This window comes from Mastacembelus armatus, chromosome 4, assembly GCF_900324485.2.
Source record: "Mastacembelus armatus chromosome 4, fMasArm1.2, whole genome shotgun sequence".
NCBI classification, from domain to species: domain Eukaryota; kingdom Metazoa; phylum Chordata; class Actinopteri; order Synbranchiformes; family Mastacembelidae; genus Mastacembelus; species Mastacembelus armatus.
In genome coordinates, this window is record NC_046636.1 from 406,825 (window position 1) to 425,783 (window position 18,959).

The following is an 18,959-nucleotide window of genomic DNA, read 5'->3' on the forward strand; positions in this document are numbered from 1 at the left end:
TCACTAATAATTATTTAATATATTTTCTTGTATATAGTTTTAAAAAGTGTTTCCTAATATCTGACTGTTGGATAGTTCAGTAATCGATTCCGTGTCCAGTCTCAGCTCCCAGTGTTCCTGGACCACATCCCTGAGCCTGCAACACCTGCCGAAGGAGACCAGTAACTCACCTGGACCACACACCTGCTGCTGAGGACACAAACGAATAGAATCACGTGTTTTCGTGTTTCCAGGGTTTGAATCCCGCAGGATCTCAGCCCGCACATGTCACGCTAACATTTCTGTATTTAGGTTATTTCTGTATTTAGGTTGCTGACAGAGGCTTCGATGACTGACGGTCCGATCGTCCAATGGGAGCGCGTCTTGGCCCCGAGCAGCGCAGTGATTGGCCGTCCTGGTGCAGAGGGCGGGGCCGTCGGATTACAGCCGCAGCTCCGTCCGCAGATCCAGCGACATCTGGAGCAGCTCTGCCCTGGAACCGCAGCTTCGAGCATCACACACCGACTCCCCGCTCCTAAGCTGTCCGGGCTTCGCACTCTGTCCCCGGTGAAAAATCAGCCAGGCTCCGCCGACTCCGGGCCGGACCCTCCTCGGGAGGCTGCTTCGCTGCGGACGCCGCCACGGACCCTGATCGCCGGTAAAAACGCGGAAATCCGACAAAATCCCGGGAGGAGGGAGATGGACTGAACTGATCCGAGATCTGAGAGGCTTTAGGCCTGATGGGCGCTGCGACACATCTGGATCACGGTTCCTGCTGCGGTCTGGAATAAGAGCCGGGCTGATCCAAGACGGTTTTCTGTTCTGGTCTTTCTCTCGGTCCTGAGTTTGACGGAGCAGGCGGATCCTCCTCCGCCTGCTGCTGGTCTGGATTAAAGCCCATCAGGATCATGAATCATCCCCCTTCTGCTCCTCTAATCTGGGTTTTACCGAGCTGGATTTAAATTTGAGATCTGATCTGGATTACTGTGTTCCTGGTTCTGAACGGGTCACACCTGACCCGGTCTGAACCGGTCCTGGTCCTGGTGTGATTTTGACTTGGTCCTGTTGGTCCCTGTTTGAGGAAGACCTGCTGTCATCATGCCAACATCCCGGCCTGGTTCAGAGCCGGTGGACTTCTGGGTGGACGGGTCAAGGCGGGACGGGACGGTGGAGGAGTTCTACACCCTGAGCTCCGAGCTGGGCAGGTCTGGACCACTTTGTTACGGGGCAGGGGAAAACTCTTATGCAGCATTGTTAAACAAACGGGACATGCAGTCCTGTAGTGGGTCTGACTGAGGATTGCTGGGCTCAGGGGGCCCAGGGTTTACGGGGCCCAGGTCTGTGTCTGCGCTCGTTGATATTTCATGTTGGTCAATCAATGAAATGACTCAAAACAACAACTAGGACTCAGAAACCGAGTAAACAAAACAAAAAATGCGACTCCTATTGGCTGGTTTGTTGGAGGGGCGGGGCCTTTTACATATCTCATGAGATAATGAGATGTGGTCTGAAGTGGACTTGGACCAGACCTAACAACAAAACCTCGAGGCAGCAGCAGTTGATGGGGGGGCTTTGTGCATCCCCAGGGAACACAGGGGTCCCAGCCAACCCCGGACTGGTTCTACTGGTGTTCCCACTGGAGAGAATATAGTATTACTGTGACCTCAGGGTACAGTACTGGGAACCAAATCTGGGGAACTGGTGTCCACAGTTCAGTCCCAGTGGAAACCTTGTCAGTGTTTTACTGGTACCTGGTTCACAGATCACTGGCCCTGTACAGTGGTGGTTTTGTTCCCAGGTCTGGTCCAAGTGCTTTGGACGACATCAGTTGGACCCACTATAGGTCTACATGTCAACAGTGGTGGAATCTAACTCAGTACATTTACTTCAGTCCAGTACCAAAGTATTTGTACTTTACCTGAGTATTTCCATCTAGTACTACTTCATCCTTGGACTTCACTACATGTCAGAGTCAAACCATGGACTTTTTCCTGCTCTACATTTATCTGATAACTTTAGTTCCTTTTCAGGATCAGATGGATCCAACAAAATACAGACTGATCATCAAACTTTATTGATCCCTGGGGGGAAATTCCCAAGATACCCAGCAGTATGGAAAGTACTTCAAATTAGAAGTACATAAGGTAGTTAACGTCAGCTACCCAGCGGTATATAAAGTACTTCGAATTAGAAGTATATAAGGTAGTTAACGTCAGGTACCCAGCGGTACATAAAGTACTTCAAATTAGAAGTATATAAGGTAGTTAACGTCAGGTACCCAGCGGTACATGAAGTACTTCAAATTAGAAGTATATGAGGTAGTTAACGTCAGCTACCCAGCGGTACATAAAGTACTTCAAATTAGAGGTATATGAGGTAGTTAACGTCAGGTACCCAGCGGTACATGAAGTACTTCAAATTAGAAGTATATGAGGTAGTTAACGTCAGCTACCCAGCGGTACATAAAGTACTTCAAATTAGAAGTATATAAGGTAGTCAACATCAGCTACCCAGCGGTACATAAAGTACTTCAAATTAGAAGTATATAAGGTAGTCAACGTCAGGTACCCATGGATACATAAAGTACTGCAAATTAGAAGTATATAAGGTAGTCAACGTCAGGTACCCATGGGTACATAAAGTACTGCAAATTAGAAGTATATAAGGTAGTCAACGTCAGGTACCCAGCGGTACATAAAGTACTTCAAATTAGAAGTATATAAGGTAGTCAACGTCAGGTACCCAGCGGTACATAAAGTACTTCAAATTAGAAGTATATGAGGTAGTTAACGTCAGCTACCCAGCGGTACATAAAGTACTTCAAATTAGAAGTATATAAGGTAGTCAACGTCAGCTACCCAGCGGTACATAAAGTACTTCAAATTAGAAGTATATAAGGTAGTCAACGTCAGGTACCCATGGGTACATAAAGTACTGCAAATTAGAAGTATATAAGGTAGTCAACGTCAGGTACCCATGGGTACATAAAGTACTGCAAATTAGAAGTATATAAGGTAGTTAACGTCAGGTACCCAGCGGTATATAAAGTACTTCAAATTAGAAGTATATAAGGTAGTTAACGTCAGCTGCCCAGCGGTACATAAAGTACTTCAAATTAGAAGTATATAAGGTAGTTAACGTCAGCTACCCAGCGGTATATAAAGTACTTCAAATTAGAGGTATATAAGGTAGTTAACGTCAGCTACCCAGCGGTACATAAAGTACTTCAAATTAGAAGTATATAAGGTAGTTAACGTCAGCTACCCAGCGGTATATAAAGTACTTCAAATTAGAAGTATATAAGGTAGTTAACGTCAGCTACCCAGCGGTATATAAAGTACTTCAAATTAGAAGTATATAAGGTAGTTAACGTCAGCTGCCCAGCGGTACATAAAGTACTTCAAATTAGAAGTATATAAGGTAGTTAACGTCAGCTACCCAGCGGTATATAAAGTACTTCAAATTAGAGGTATATAAGGTAGTTAACGTCAGCTACCCAGCGGTACATAAAGTACTTCAAATTAGAAGTATATAAGGTAGTTAACGTCAGCTACCCAGCGGTACATAAAGTACTTCAAATTAGAAGTATATAAGGTCGTTAACGTCAGCTACCCAGCGGTACATAAAGTACTTCAAATTAGAAGTATATAAGGTAGGTAACGTCAGCTACCCAGCGGTACATAAAGTACTTCAAATTAGAGGTATATAAGGTAGTTAACGTCAGCTACCCAGCGGTACATAAAGTACTTCAAATTAGAGGTATATAAGGTAGTTAACGTCAGCTACCCAGCGGTACATAAAGTACTTCAAATTAGAAGTATATAAGGTAGTTAACGTCAGCTACCCAGCGGTATATAAAGTACTTCAAATTAGAAGTATATAAGGTAGTTAACGTCAGCTTCCCAGCGGTATATAAAGTACTTCAAATTAGAAGTATATAAGGTAGTTAACGTCAGCTGCTTGACAGTCTGGATTAAAGTGTTCGCAGGCTCTGAAGAGACAAACATCACGTGGCTAAAACATGATGTAAACCAGATTTTACACTGGTCCCAGTGGTCTGGTCTGCAGCAGACTGGGAAACAACTGGTGATGTATCGGGAAACAGACACAGCTCAGTGGGGCAGGTAGTTCTCAGCCGGACCCTTTCAGAACCAGGTGTGTATCAGTGACAGGTCTTTAATATGGATCTGACCTGGTTTATGAGCGGAGACATGAGTCCACGTCCTGCTCCTGTCTCCTTTGCTGATACAAATCCATGATGTTCACCAGAGCTCAGTGTGAAGTTGCTGCTGTTTCTACTGTGTTCACTCAGTCTTTCACATCAGAACCGCTGGAGTGTTTCCTGGTGCAGGATTTCAACCTGGGTTTCTCAGGAAACAACTGCCGACTGTAAATGTCAGGTGGCATCAGATTCTCTGTCCTGCTGTCAATAACTGGTGCCCTTGTGTTCCTCTGTCACATCTAATGTTTCCCAGCAGCTTAATTCCTGCTGTTCCTAATGGGAGCAGCTTTTAATGTGAAAATCTGCAGGAAGTGTTGAGTGTCTGAAGAAAGATTAAAAAAAAGCAAAGCAGAAGTGAGTGGAAATAATCTGGGATTAAAAAGAGACGTCTCAGAACAGGTACATCCTCTGCTCTCACCTGTTTTAGCTATTAGTTAAACCCAGACCCAGGTTCCTAACAAACGGACTCAGTCCAGAGTCTGAACGTTCAGAACATTTCCTGAACCATATGAAGTACGGTGGCCCTGAGGCTCCAAACACAGCAGCCAATCAGAAAACACAAGCTCTAAAAACCAAACTGTGCATGTTGTAAATACTGTGGTGTCTCTAAACCTGCAGACGTTGCCATGACAACTCCACGAGTCTGTGTAATGAATAAAAGCCCATTTTTTGTCTTTAATCCAGAGTAACGCTGCTGCACAAACACACTGCTCATGTCTAACGTGTCTCTAAAAACCTTAACTGTTTGTGTGTTTTCCTTCAGAGGGGCGACGTCTGTTGTGTATCGCTGTGAAGAGAAGCAGACTCAGAAACCCTACGCAGTCAAAGTCCTCAAGAAAACGGTCAGTGACGCGTCAATAGTGGGAGAACTGAGGTCAGAGGTCATGACAGGGTATGCTAAGCTAAGCTAACTGTGGCTCATGTTTTCTTCTATTTTAGATCGACAAGAAAATCGTTCGTACTGAAATTGGCGTCCTGCTGCGTCTCTCCCACCCAAACATTGTAAGTTTTTCTCACTGTGATTTCTCTTTGTGACCAATCCAGAAATATTCTGCGACTCTGCACACATCAGTCACATACGATAATATTTAATTTGTGGTGTCTTTACTGTAAGACCAGGTTTTCTCTAGATTAATATTAAATGAATAATGATAACCACCGTCAGTATATATTCCTGATGTGGTACTGGCCAGGGTCTAGCTGTTTCCAGGTTGGTGTCTCCAGAGTTTTTTCCCTGTTCTGTATTCACATTTCATTTGTCTCTTAAACAATCTCCGGGTCACACTGTTATTTAGCCTCACTGATATAAATTGGAACCATCTGTCACTATAACTCAGTCTAGTCCAACAGCAGCACAACCTGATCATCCTGTGAAACAGCCTGATCACAAACTGAACCGTTGGATTAGACTGATCAGTCCGACACAGGGGTTCCTGTTCCGACTAGGTCTGGCACAGCAGGTCCAGACTGGCATAAACCATCCATTATGTATGTCGGCTTAGTCCTATTCAGCAGCCTATCCCAGCTCTCTTGGGGCATAAGGCATAAACCAACTTTTATAATTTATAATTTTACAATTGTGACTGGGAACATCAAACATATTTTTATGTGTCTAGTCCTGTGCAACTGGGTTCTGCTGCGCCGGTCTTCTGGGTCACCTGTGTCTGGCAGCAGGTGGTCCAGGTGTTCCTCTGAACATCCTACTTCAGTTCTAAGCCTGTGTTTTTCCTCCTGTTCTGCTTGTTGTGGGTCAGATTCAGCTGAAGGAGATTTTTGAGACGGACACTGACATCGCTCTGGTCCTGGAGCTGGTGACCGGGGGGGAGCTGTTTGACAGGTACACACACATGCTGCTCTTTCTGTCCTTGTGAGGACCTTCAGTGACATGATGCAGCCCTTATTACATGTCTGACCCCAACCTTGACCTTGTCCAAACCTAAATCTGGTTCTAACCTGAACCTACAACCAGGTCTGAACCCTCAAGCAGCCCTTTGAAGCCATGAGGACCAGACAACTGTCCGGTCGTCATGGTGCAGAATGAATGGAAATGTAGTGCACAGTGTTTTACGTAGGGAAGGTTAACGAAGGCTTAGGTCAGCTGGTGAAACTGCAGTGATTAAACAGCCGGTTGATGTTGCTTGAATCAGTGGACGTGTGAGAGCAGACAGAATAAACAGAGCTGCTTCCCTCTGGATCCTCTGGTTTCCAGGAATCAAACGTCACCTTGAGATTTCCAGGCAGAACCTCTGGGAAGTCACCGCACTCAGAGGGGAACAGCATGAAACTCCCCCTGCAGCCACTCACTGTTGTTTTCACGTCTGTTGACTCAACACATGAGATGCAGCCTGTTCGTTAAGGAGCTGCAGGGGTGGAGTTCTCAGCTGTTAGTGGGTTAGCAGGTTACCTGATTCCAGTCTTTATGCTAAGCTAAACTAACCAACTCTGCAAACCTTATTCCCTCAGTGTTGAACCGCTCCTTTAAAGTGTTTCCTCCCCTCAGTACTTCCTCTTCCTGTGATGTTCAGAGTAGATGAATCTTCTCTTGTCACAGTCCACTTTGGACAAATGCACCAACTGGAATGTTGATCCAGTTTATCATGTGATATTTATCTTTTGTTCTATCCAGGATTGTGGAGCGAGGTTACTACAGCGAGAGAGACGCCGCTCACGTCATCAAACAGATCCTGGAAGCTGTGGCGGTAAGACTGCTGCATTCACTGTCTCCTCCCTGAGTCAGGAAATCTCAGCTCTATCTGAATGTGGTGCTGATCAAACAGCAGACATGTCTCTGGTGACATTGGTCACAGTCAGTGTGGATCACTGGGCTCCATCCAGTCCTCTCCTCATTAGATTACAGCTTGCTTGTCCGTCTGTTCAGCGTCTGCAGCTTCACAAAGCAAACTGCAACCAGCCAAGAGCTTCTCTTTAGGCTGCAAAGTGTCCGGCACTGAGCTGCAACCTGTCAGTGCTAGACTGCACTGCAAAACCTGGTTTTTTGTTCACATTAACAGTCTAGCGTGACTTGTTGTATTGATTATCATTTTGGGGTTTTATGTCTGTGTCAGGACCAGCTGGCGTTGACACTTGTGTTAATGTTTAAACACAAAAACATAATTTTTCAAGGTCTAGCCTTCTGACCCCAGGACTCTCTGCTACCTACAGCCCTTCTGTTGTTATTCCAGTTCCTCTACCCCGTGTTGTCAAAGTCCGCTCTGTCAACGAGCCCCCCTGCCACCTGGCCAAGGTCAGAAGAAGCCAGTAGTGGTTTCCAACAGCAGCCATGGAGGAGTCTCTGCAGCTCAAAGTGGGAACCAGTGGCTGCCAGAGCCAAGAGGCGGCGTTCTTTAGCCCAGAGAGAGTGGGACAAAGAAAGACCAACAACCAGGGTTAACATGGCTTTGGCTTTTTCACATGGAGAGCGTTCAAAGCAGCCAAAGGACTCACATTGGATCCACATGGGGCCTTATTCCTTCTGGATGTTAGCATCTAAATCTAACCTGTTGGTTTGGTAGCATTAGCCACCTAGCATGGTCCTGATTTGGTATTCAATTAATGATTTTAAATTCTGCTGAGCTTTGATTGAGCTTCTGGTTCTTAGTCTAGAGTTATTGTATAAATCATTTCAGCATAGATTGAATTAGCCTTTTGTCCCAGTTAGCGTTCAGTTTGATTACTGGCTAAACTGGCTAAAGGTGCATTTTTTTCTTGATGGAGCTAGGCTAACAGTTTCCCTCTGCTTCCAGTCTGTGTGCTAAGCTAGGCTAAATGTGACCTGAACATGCAGAGGTGAAACTGATATCCATCAGAAATGTCTAGAAGAATTTCTCTAAAGGTTGAACTGCTGCTTTAAGGTTTGGAGTGTAGGAGTCCGTCCTCCAGCTGGTGAATCACTACCTTCCTGTTTCTCTGCAGATTTAGTCGAACTGAATGGCACAAAAATCCTGTTTAAATATCAACATGTGGCGCTGTGTTCACCGACATGCTTACACAACACTGACTGTAAACAAGCTGTGGTTACAGGTGTTGCTGTGGTTACAGGTGTTGCTGTAGTTGCAGATGCTGCTGTAGTTGCAGGTGTTGCTGTAGTTGCAGATGCTGCTGTAGTTGCAGGTGTTGCTGTAGTTGCAGGTGTTGCTGTGGTTACAGGTGTTGCTGTAGTTGCAGATGCTGCTGTAGTTGCAGGTGTTGCTGTAGTTGCAGGTGTTGCTGTGGTTACAGGTGTTGCTGTAGTTGCAGATGCTGCTGTAGTTGCAGGTGTTGCTGTGTTTACAGGTGTTGCTGTGGTTGCAGGTGGTGCTGTAGTTGCAGATGTTGCTGTAGTTGCAGGTGTTGCTGTAGTTGCAGATGCTGCTGTAGTTGCAGGTGTTGCTGTAGTTAGATGTTGCTGTAGTTGCAGGTGTTGATGTAGTTGCAGATGTTGCTGTAGTTGCAGGTGTTGCTGTAGTTGCAGATGTTGCTGTAGTTGCAGGTGTTGCTGTAGTTGCAGATGCTGCTGTAGTTGCAGATGTTGCTGTAGTTGCAGGTGTTGCTGTAGTTGCAGTTGTTGCTGTAGTTGCAGGTGGTGCTGTAGTTGAAAGTGTTGCTATAGTTGCAGGTGTTGCTGCAGTTACAGGTGTTGCTGTAGTTGCTGTAGTTGCAGGTGTTGCTGTAGTTGCAGGTGATGCTGTAGTTGCAGGTGTTGCTGGCAGCAGCGAGGTTGCACGGTGGTAGCAGCCTCAGGTCTCTTGTGTAACAGCAGCTTCCATCGTGCAGCTGCAGATTAAAACCAGAGGATTACCACACACAGGGCACAGCTGACCTACATCTGCTGCACAGAAACATACGCTGTTTATGTCTCAGTGGTCAATTTATTAGGAACCACTGTGTCAGTTTATCAGAAGTCTGTAAAATGTCAGATGTTGGTTCCAACAGTTCCAACAGTGGACCATCAGTGTAGCACAGAAACTTCTAACAGCATGTTACACCACAGCAGCTCCTCTGTCTAAAAAACAAATTACACCAACCAGAGCGACGCCTGTAACGAACTCGACAACCCTGACTGTAAATCTGACGCAGCAAACTGTTACAACTGCAGCAACATCTATTCATTTGTATAGCACCAAATCACAAGCATCATCTCAAGGCATAAATAAGTAACCACTGCGACCACGAAAGCACAGCCAGACAACTGTAACTTTGGCTGTACTGACCCCACAGCAACACTTGCAACTACAGCAACATCCTGCAATCACAGCAACCTGGAAGTACAGAACCAGCACTTCTGTCGGCACACTGATGGTGACAGGGTAAATGAAATCAAACTGTTGGATCGTTTGAAAAGACATCAGTGTTTCACAGAAAGACTGAAAGACACAAACGTACGAACACTGTGATGCTGCTGTCAGAGTGAACTCGGCTTCAGAGCCTCACTGTGAACCTTGGCCGAAGGAAGGAAGTGAGTGTTCAGAGAGCAGCAGGGGATGCTGGGAGCTGTAGGAAGAGGCCATCTGTCACCTCACAGTTTCAGAACATCCTGCCAAACCCTCCACAGACCTCCACCCTCCTCCATGGGCCCTGCAGCCAGCAGCAGGGGTGCAGAACAGTAGCATTAGTGAGCAGCTTCCACATCGTGTTTCTGCTTTTTGTGTGTTTCAGTATCTACATGAGAATGGTGTCGTGCATCGTGACCTCAAACCAGAGAACCTGCTGTACGCTGACCTGTCGCTAGACGCTCCACTCAAGATAGGTAACACCTTGCACACACTTTCTTTGAGCAGTATATTTAAAATCGTGAGCCACACCACTGCACTTGGTGACACCAGCTCCAAACGTTGCTGTGAGCAGAGAGAAGGAGGTGGAGCAGGTGGAACCAGAGACCAGTGGACTCTCTGTTCCTTCAGAGCCTGTAAACAGTGACGGCCGTTCTCAGCGTCTGGAGCTGGTTTTTGGAAAGAGACGGGCCTCCCATTGTTGGTGAGGAAGAACCATGTGAGCCAGGTCAGCGGTGTGGCTCCCTGCTGTGTTTTTAATAGTTTTTGGACAACAATGGAGGTCTACGGCTCAGACCCATAAGATGAACCAGGTTCTGGATTCACAGGTGCTGCCAGTCTCTGGATGGGATCTGGACTCAATAACACACACACTGAATGACTGGCTGCTCCTTTAAGTGCCATACTTGCCTGATGGCACCTGAAGGAAACAAACTTTAGTGAAAAACTGTGTGTGAGCTGAATCTGAGAAACAGTTTCAGGAGCTGCTGGTGGAGACTGTCTCTGTGTCGGCCCCCAGGAGGTTCCTCCCGGTTCAGTCAGACTCTGCTCTGCCAACACCTCCCAGCAGTTCAGACTCTCCTGCAGAGAAACACATTTTCCTCCACCTGCACCCTGCCCTGTTTCACCTACTCATGACTGGAAATAGAAACAACAAATTTTATGTGTGAAGCTCCACAGTGAAATACAAACTGAACTCTGTCTCTTTTTTCAGTTCTAACAAAGAAATTTCTTGTCTAATCCAGCTGACTTCGGTCTTTCCAAAATCGTCGACGACCAGGTGACCATGAAGACCGTCTGTGGTACTCCGGGGTACTGTGGTATGTACCCAGGCACTGTGAATACACTGTGCAGTAGCTGCACTTGCAGTAATTCATGTATACTGGCAGGATTAGACAACACAGTAGTAGCAGTAACATCAGTAGATGTGTTTAAGGACCTGTAGTACATCCTATGGCAGGCAGTGATGTGTTCACTGCAGCTTGACTGGATTTCACATTCATCTCAGTCTGAGCTTCTCTCAGCCATCTGCCTGCTCTGTCTGCAGCTCCAGAGATCCTGCGGGGAAATGCCTACGGCCCCGAGGTGGACATGTGGTCAGTGGGCGTCATCCTCTACATCCTGTGAGTCCATTAGCACCTTGCTGCCAGGCCATGCACACACACACAAGCTCGGCCTGTTCCCGTCAGTATGGATTTACATTTTATTTCTCCCATCTGTCTCGTAACAGTCATTAGAAGTGATGAGACACAACTTCCTGTTTATCTCATTAGCTGAGTGTTGATGTTTTTCCATGACAACGGCTGGAAACAGAAAAACAATGATCGTCATCTTAATTCCTGTGTTGTCATGAATTATCTGAATGGCAGCCACATTTTACTGCAATAACAATAGAAACACTACTGATAAATGTAGAGCAGGAAAAGGTACAAGGTTTGGCTCTGACGTGTAGTGAAGTCCAAGGATGAAGTAGTACTACATGGAAATACTGACGTACAACTATCTGAACTTGCAGTACTTGTGAATGTACTGAGCTTGTTTCTACTACTACAGCCGTGTTGAGAACAGTTGTGATGAGCACTGACCTGTCCTGTCCTCCAGCCTCTGTGGGTTTGAGCCCTTCTTCGACCCAAGGGGGGACCAGTACATGTACAGTCGCATCCTCAACTGTGACTACGAGTTTGTGTCTCCATGGTGGGATGACGTTTCCCTCAATGCCAAGGATTTGGTGAGTTCTGCTGCTGAAGTAGAACTTAAGACTAAAGTCTTGTTTGCTTGATCCACAGATATGAGCATGTTGGGCCTGTGAGCTGCGTCTCTGCAACTGCTATACCGTCTATTACTGATACTACACCATGTACTGCAACTGCTATACCATCTATTACTGATACTACACCATGTACTGCAACTGCTATACCATCTATTACTGATACTACACCATGTACTACAACCGTCTATTACTGATACTACACCATGTACTGCAACTGCTATACCATCTATTACTGATACTACACCATGTACTGCAACTGCTATACCATCTATTACTGATACTACACCATGTACTGCAACTGCTATACCGTCTATTACTGATACTACACCATGTACTGCAACTGCTATACTGTCTATTACTGATACTACACCATGTACTGCAACTGCTATACCGTCTATTACTGATACTACACCATGTACTGCAACTGCTATACCATCTATTACTGATACTACACCATGTACTACAACCGTCTATTACTGATACTACACCATGTACTGCAACTGCTATACCATCTATTACTGATACTACACCATGTACTGCAACTGCTATACCATCTATTACTGATACTACACCATGTACTGCAACTGCTATACCGTCTATTACTGATACTACACCATGTACTGCAACTGCTATACTGTCTATTACTGATACTACACCATGTACTGCAACTGCTATACCGTCTATTACTGATACTACACCATGTACTGCAACTGCTATACCGGACTAGGACTTGTCTCAAACTACTCAGACCTAAGGTGGGACTGATTTGTGTGGGTCTGGAAAGTCTTCAGCTTGTAAGGAGAGACTTGTTTTGCACAACTCGACCTGAGTTCTACCTGGAGAACGTTGGTCTGAACTGCCACTGCTTTTCTGTCTGCAGGTCAGTAAGCTCATTGTTCTGGACCCTCACAAACGCCTCAGTGTCCGGGAGGCCCTGCAGCACCCCTGGGTCCTGGGCAAAGCCGCCCGCTTCTCCCATATGGATACCACCCAGAGGAAACTACAGGAGTTCAACGCTCGACGCAAACTCAAGGTGAGTACAGCATCGAAGTGTCAACTTAACAAAAACCAGCAAGTGTTCAAAGAATCGAGAACATGGACTGACTTTGTTTTTCGCTTGTGTGACACAGTCAGGAACCTCTCACCTGTTGATTCACAGTTGTTGCAGTAACCTGTTGCACAAACAACAGTGTCCAGTCATTTTCAGACTGTTGGATCAGATGGTGTGACCCAGGTGTTCCTAATAAACTGCATGTGTGTGTCATCAGGCTGCCATGAAGGCCGTCGTTGCCACCAGTCGGATGCACGAGGGCTCGCGGCGTCGTACCGACAGCTGTGAGATTCCAGGCTCAGGTGCTTCCAGGCAAAGCAGCATGCAGCAGGACCCACCCCCAGAGTCCACGGGACCCGCCGCTGCCAACAAAGAAGCCCCGCCCCTGGACAAGCAGTCGCCGCAGGATGATGAAACACAATCCTCTGACCAAAGTGCCCTCAGCCCCTCCCCTCCTTGCAGCCCCAAACCCCGCAGCTCTAACACCACGCCCACAGGCCCCACCCCCAGCAGACCGCCGCTACGAGCAGACGGGCTGCAACAGGCGTCTGTCATCCCCAAAACCATGCTTGTCCATCCCCGGCTGCCACAAAAGAGCTGCTCAGTGGTAGAGCCCGCCTCCAAGACCGAGGCCACACCCCCCAGTCCCAGCAGCCTCAGCAATGGCTACACACCAGGGGCAGAGCCTGCCAGTAAGACCGCCCACTGCCAGTGATCACATGACAGAGAAGCTACACTCTGCTTCCGTTAAAGACAACCGCAGAAACCATAGGAATAATGAGATTCGGATTTTTATTAGCCCAAATAGCTTCGACCTTTCATTGGGACTGGATCCCACCAGAACCACAAGAATCTGTAACATCCTGCAGACATTTAACCAACCTCAGCTCTCATGCTAACATGCTAACATGCTACATACTCACTGAGGTTTGTTGGGCGTTTTTATGGAGGATGGACATTATGCAGGACATGAAAATCAAAAAGCATTTGTCCCATATCAGGACTTAGACTTGTGCTGTCTTTACCTGCACCAACATCAGGTTACACTTCATCCATAAAGGCATTTTTCCATTCAGCAGGACACTGATGGGTCAAAAAAGACGCAGAGACCGGCTGACTTCATTACGTTGACAACCAGCCGCTTTCACCAGTTTTTGGTGCCTGTCCCCTCAGACAGGACTATCCAGGTCATATTGGGTAAACCAACTGTTATTTAGCTCAATGTACGTATCAGACTCTGTATCCCAGAAGCCTCTTTTTTTAACTTTAGAATGGACTAAAGAACTAATGAATGAGCTTAGAGCCTGAGGGGAAGCTTGTCATGGGGCTTTCACAGCAAAGGCACAATAATTTTGTCCCAGTTTGGATCTATGGAAATTCTAATCCTGTTAGGACCCATGGAGCAAACAGAATATTTACCTTCTGCTGCAGCTCCATCCTGGTTAGTGGCTTTGTTTGGTTATGTGGGGGCTACCGCCTTGATTTGGCTATTTCAACTACTAAATCAAACAACTACACGGAAAAGACCTGTCTTACCTGTCTGTGGCCAGGGGCCCACTGTCTCATGATCCGTCTTTAGCCTTGAGGCACAGTCCATCTAGCTGTCCCACTGTCAGGACCCGGTCTGCTCTTGCAGGATGCAGCTTCTTTTCTGGCAAGTCTCCTGAAATGGTGTGGACTTGTCTGTAGTTAGGACAGTAACGAAACCAGACTTAGGAACAGATGTCACCTGCTCAGATCTGGTCATAATGTTGAACAACATGCAGATGTGGTCTGAAGAAAAAGTGAATCGTAACGTTGTCTACAAACGTAATTGGACCACATCAAAAACCAACCATTTAGCTTCTGACCAGTCAGGTCTGTGGCTCCCAGGTTAAGTTCTGATATGGGACAAAGCTCTGCTACAGAAGGCTGATTGACTGATTGTATTTTATTAAACAAGGCTGAAACGTCTGCATGGACTGATGTGAAGGACGAGGAGAGAGACAGCAGCTTCTCTCTCTGCTTTTTCTTCTTCTGCATCCCCTTTAGTTTCGGAGCATGTGTGTTACTGTGAAACTCTGTGAGGAGAAACTGCAGGTTTGTCTGCTTTGAGTTTTTTATCCTTTCTACTCTTCATTGTTGGCACCCTATCTGAGTAGGTAGCGTAGCTCCCGTCGTCGGCGTTCAGGTGACGTGTTGTGTTCGTGAGCTTCTAGTAAAATGTGTCGTTTACACTTTCTCAGATAATCTCCTGTTTGCACTGTACATAGTTTGGTTTTCGGCAGATTAGGACTAACATCTTTACCGCTCCATAAAACCTGAAACACGCTCAGTTTTCAAACCCCCAGATACACCGAATTTGAAAATCAAACCCTTTCTTCTGATCTGAAACCACACGTTCTACCTCTTTTTGTACAGGGGCTTCCAAAATGATCAAAACGTGGCAGACCACTCAGAAAATAACGGGACGAGCAGGTGGCCTGAGTCCTCATCTACAGGAAAACCTACGGTGGCTGAGACAGTCCAGACTGAGTGCATCCTGGCGTCAGCTGGTTCAGTTGACAGAGATGAAACAGAGTTCAGGACTTAGAGAAGTTGCGTTCAGTCAGGGCACCGGAGGTTCGGGTCCCAGAGCAGGAAGTCCCTCCTGACCTGGCCCAGAAGGATCGAACATGATGTAAAAGACAGGAAACCCCTTACTGCTCCGCCTGATTTCACAGGGTGATGGCTTGAACTGAAGGACCACTAAATGTACAGTTTATTATAACCACAGTGAAGATACAGGGCACTGGGTAGATATTTCAAATGAATTGGTTGTTTGAGGCAAGTACATGTGATTGGAACTTAAAAACAATATCACATATTTCACATATTTGTAGCTTGTACACTTCTAATACTTTTGAGACGAGCACCGTATGACTCAGATCCTAATTTGGGTTATGAAGCCGCTTCTTCCACATGTAAACAAACTGTAGATGCTGGCGTCCACACACCAGCAGGCAGGAAGAGGTGAATAATGAGGAACTACAGAGAAGAACAGAATATTTTTCTCCTAACAAGCTTCTGAGGAACAGCTCCGAGTGTGAAAACTCTCACTCTGTTACGACTCGTTGTGCTGGAAGCGAGAGCAGGTGCTTCATAAATAACTCCGTGGGAGCACAGTGTTTTTATCCAGAGCTTTGAACTTGGACACACTCAGATGCCTGATAAAGACGGACCGTCTCCACGTCCTTCTGTTTATTTTGTTCTGTCTCAGCCACTGTAGGAGGACCACATTGTCCAATGAGGACTTTTGTCTTTAAAGAGGAACCAAACCTACAGAGCCCTTAAAATCCTCATTGTGATCACTATAAGGTAAAGCCTGAATGTGCTGATGCTTGGTTGATAAAGTTCACCACTAGAGATCTGTCTTCACGTGGTCCAGCTGCCCCACTTTGACTGTTCTGGCTCCGTAGTGAAGGAGAAACAAGGAAACAGCAAACCACCCTTTATGAAAAGACACACCCCTTTTTCAGAAATCAGCAGGTGATTGGCCACCTCAGGTGAAGGAGCATGATTCCTCTCCCCTCGTGTCATATGGGGGCAGGACTAAGACTCATGAGGGATGCGTGGATGCGGTTAAGGCAAATGGGACTTACCCCCCAGTGATGGGGCTCAGGTTTTGCCCTCACCTGGAAACTTTGACAAGCAGGAGCTTGTTGATTTTTAAGCCCAAACTTTTGTCTCCCAGGCTGAAAACGGTACAACAGTTGATTCTGTTTTAAAAAGATGCATTAAATGACACTACACAGCTGAAGGTGTCAGAAATCAGAGGCAAGCAAAGATCTGTTTGCCGTAAATTATGTATCAGACGGGAAAGTACAATTCACTCTTGAGTCTCACACACATATAAAGTCATTTAATTAGTGTTTTTACTTACTGTCAGTCATAAGGAAGAGTGAAGCTGTTTGTGGGAAACATCCATTATTTCTTATCAAGCAGGTAAAGAAAATGATTGTGAGTGCAGCTGCATGGACAATGGATAAATACTGTGTTCAGCTCACACAGCTGTAAGTCAGAGACAGGTCAGAGATGTGGCTTTAAGTTAAACAACAGATGTATTTATTTCTGCCTGTACACACCAGAGACGCAACAGGAACAAGAGGAACGGACAAACTAACAGAAAGGAAATCCTAATCTTCCACAGCAGCAGGGGGCGCTGCAGCTCATTTTGGATCACATGGTTGGATCACTGGACTGTGTGACAGTTTGGTTCCTCTTTAAATAATCTGGTAAAACATGAGTTTTCTGTTGGACACACCTGCCCACAGGTGTTTCTGACTGCAGTCAGAAACACCTGTGGGCAGGTAAATGCAGTGCACAGGTGTTTCTGACTCCCTGCCAAGTGGACACACTGGAGTTTTCATGGTAACAAGCATGTATACTGTATAACTGATTTACATCTATACTCTTCTGTAAAAACATGAATATTTTGCTTGTATTTATCTCAGCCTTCCAGGGAGATTTGGGGGTTTTGAGGTGGGCGGGGCTAAACTAAACGCTGTTTTGTGTTTGATGAGTGAACTTGTACCTTTTTCATTTTGAAGGCAGACATAGAAAGTGACAGTGTAACAGTCCCAGCTGTCACACATGTATCTTTGCATGTATTATTTACCTTCTGTTCATCATATCCGATGCTGATGCAGACGCAGAGTTTGAATCCTGCAGCTGGTCTGGGTTCAGTCCGACCGCAGGATGTTTCTGTCTCTGAGGCAGAGTTTACATCACATGTAAAGTAAAGGATAGTTGACAGAATCGCTCATGGCTCCTGTTTTTCTTTCTTCTGGAGGGCGACACGAGACCTGATGTGTCTAATGAGCAGAAGAATTTTAGTGGAATTTCAGCAGGTATCACACAGAAATAGCTCAGTTCAGCAAATCCTCACAGTTCAATGCCCAGTGTATTTGCACATATTCTTTGCGGTGACACAAAAATACATTCCAGCCCATGATGGAAAGTTAACTGTAAAATCTTTTTTATTGTGTAGTCAAAGAATAAAGAGGAGTCACGCATTATATTACAGCCTGTATTTTCCTGCAGTAACAATTTGTTTCAGCAAACTGAACACAGCACTGACACACCGTATCTTCACATTTAAAGTTGAACCCGTGATCAGTCAATTCCTAATCTGCAGACCAACCTGCTGGTCCAGGTGGACCAGTGTCTGTGTCCATCTGCTGAGTCTGAGCCCAGTGTTCTCTCAGTCTGAGCTCTGGGTTTGGTCTCAACCACCTCCTGAGAGAAACCTCTGGCTCTTTAGCTGCTAAATGCTCCACCATGTTCAGCAGCTGATCTCTGACTGGGTCTGTCTGCTGTTTGCTGCTGAGCAGGTACAGGACTGTGGCTTTTTACTGCTGCTGACACATTGAGTCCCAGAACCAGCGAACCAGAACCCTGAGCACTAAGCTGAGGTGGGAACCTGCAGGTTCATCTGATCAGTCATTGACATACAGAGTCAGACTTTAAAGACTGGTTCCCTGTGATTTCAAAACCTTTTAGACCAGCTTGACCCGCTGCTGCCAGACTGCAGTGCCATGTTTGACCTGCTGCAGTCCTGATGGCATTTCATTTCACCTCATTTACATTTCACCTGCCGTGATTTTAGTCAGCTGTGTTGCCAATATTAGGGTCAACCAAAGGTTTGAAGAGGTTTTTATTGTTTAAAAATATTAATGTTAACATTAAAACACTGTAATCTGTCCATTTTGCTTAGTGAATATATTTTTCAGCTAAAACAAACCAAATAACTGTTATCAAAGTACAGAAAAGAAAACGTTTTCTAAATCAGTCCCAAATGTCCTGAGACTGAAACAATGAAGACAAGGTATTTTCCAAGTTTATTTGTGTGATACCAGTAAAGCTAAAAACTCCAGTGTTTGAGTGACACATCTAAGAGATACAGAAAACCTGTAAAGGTAACTGAAGCCTCAGAGCCCAGGCTGGGAACCAAACCCATGACAGTCCTGTGAGCACAGTTTCTGTTTGAAAACTCGTGCTGCCTGGATTGTCCCGCACCAGTATGTGGATCCAGCCCTCCAGTTTGCTGCTGACACTTCCCACACTGAGGTGGTGCTGTAGGCTCCACCCTCCTCTGACCTCAACAGTGACACCTGGGAGTTGGCTGATGTCATCTCCACATCATCAACCCACCACAGGACATCCTGCACA

General features: G+C 45.9%; 1 protein-coding gene across 1 annotated transcript; it reads left to right on the plus strand.

Moving 5' to 3' along the window:
- Nucleotides 1–441: 441 nt before the first annotated feature.
- si:ch73-60h1.1 (calcium/calmodulin-dependent protein kinase type IV) lies at nucleotides 442–17,093 on the plus strand. Its single transcript, XM_026323787.2, has 11 exons — nucleotides 442–1,184; nucleotides 4,965–5,043; nucleotides 5,141–5,203; nucleotides 5,956–6,038; nucleotides 6,828–6,900; nucleotides 9,836–9,926; nucleotides 10,695–10,769; nucleotides 10,997–11,072; nucleotides 11,551–11,677; nucleotides 12,600–12,752; nucleotides 12,988–17,093. The coding sequence occupies exons 1-11, from the start codon at nucleotides 1,078–1,080 to the stop codon at nucleotides 13,483–13,485; spliced, it is 1,425 nt and encodes a 474-aa protein (XP_026179572.1). The 5' UTR covers nucleotides 442–1,077; the 3' UTR covers nucleotides 13,486–17,093.
- The last annotated feature ends 1,866 nt before the right edge of the window (nucleotides 17,094–18,959 follow it).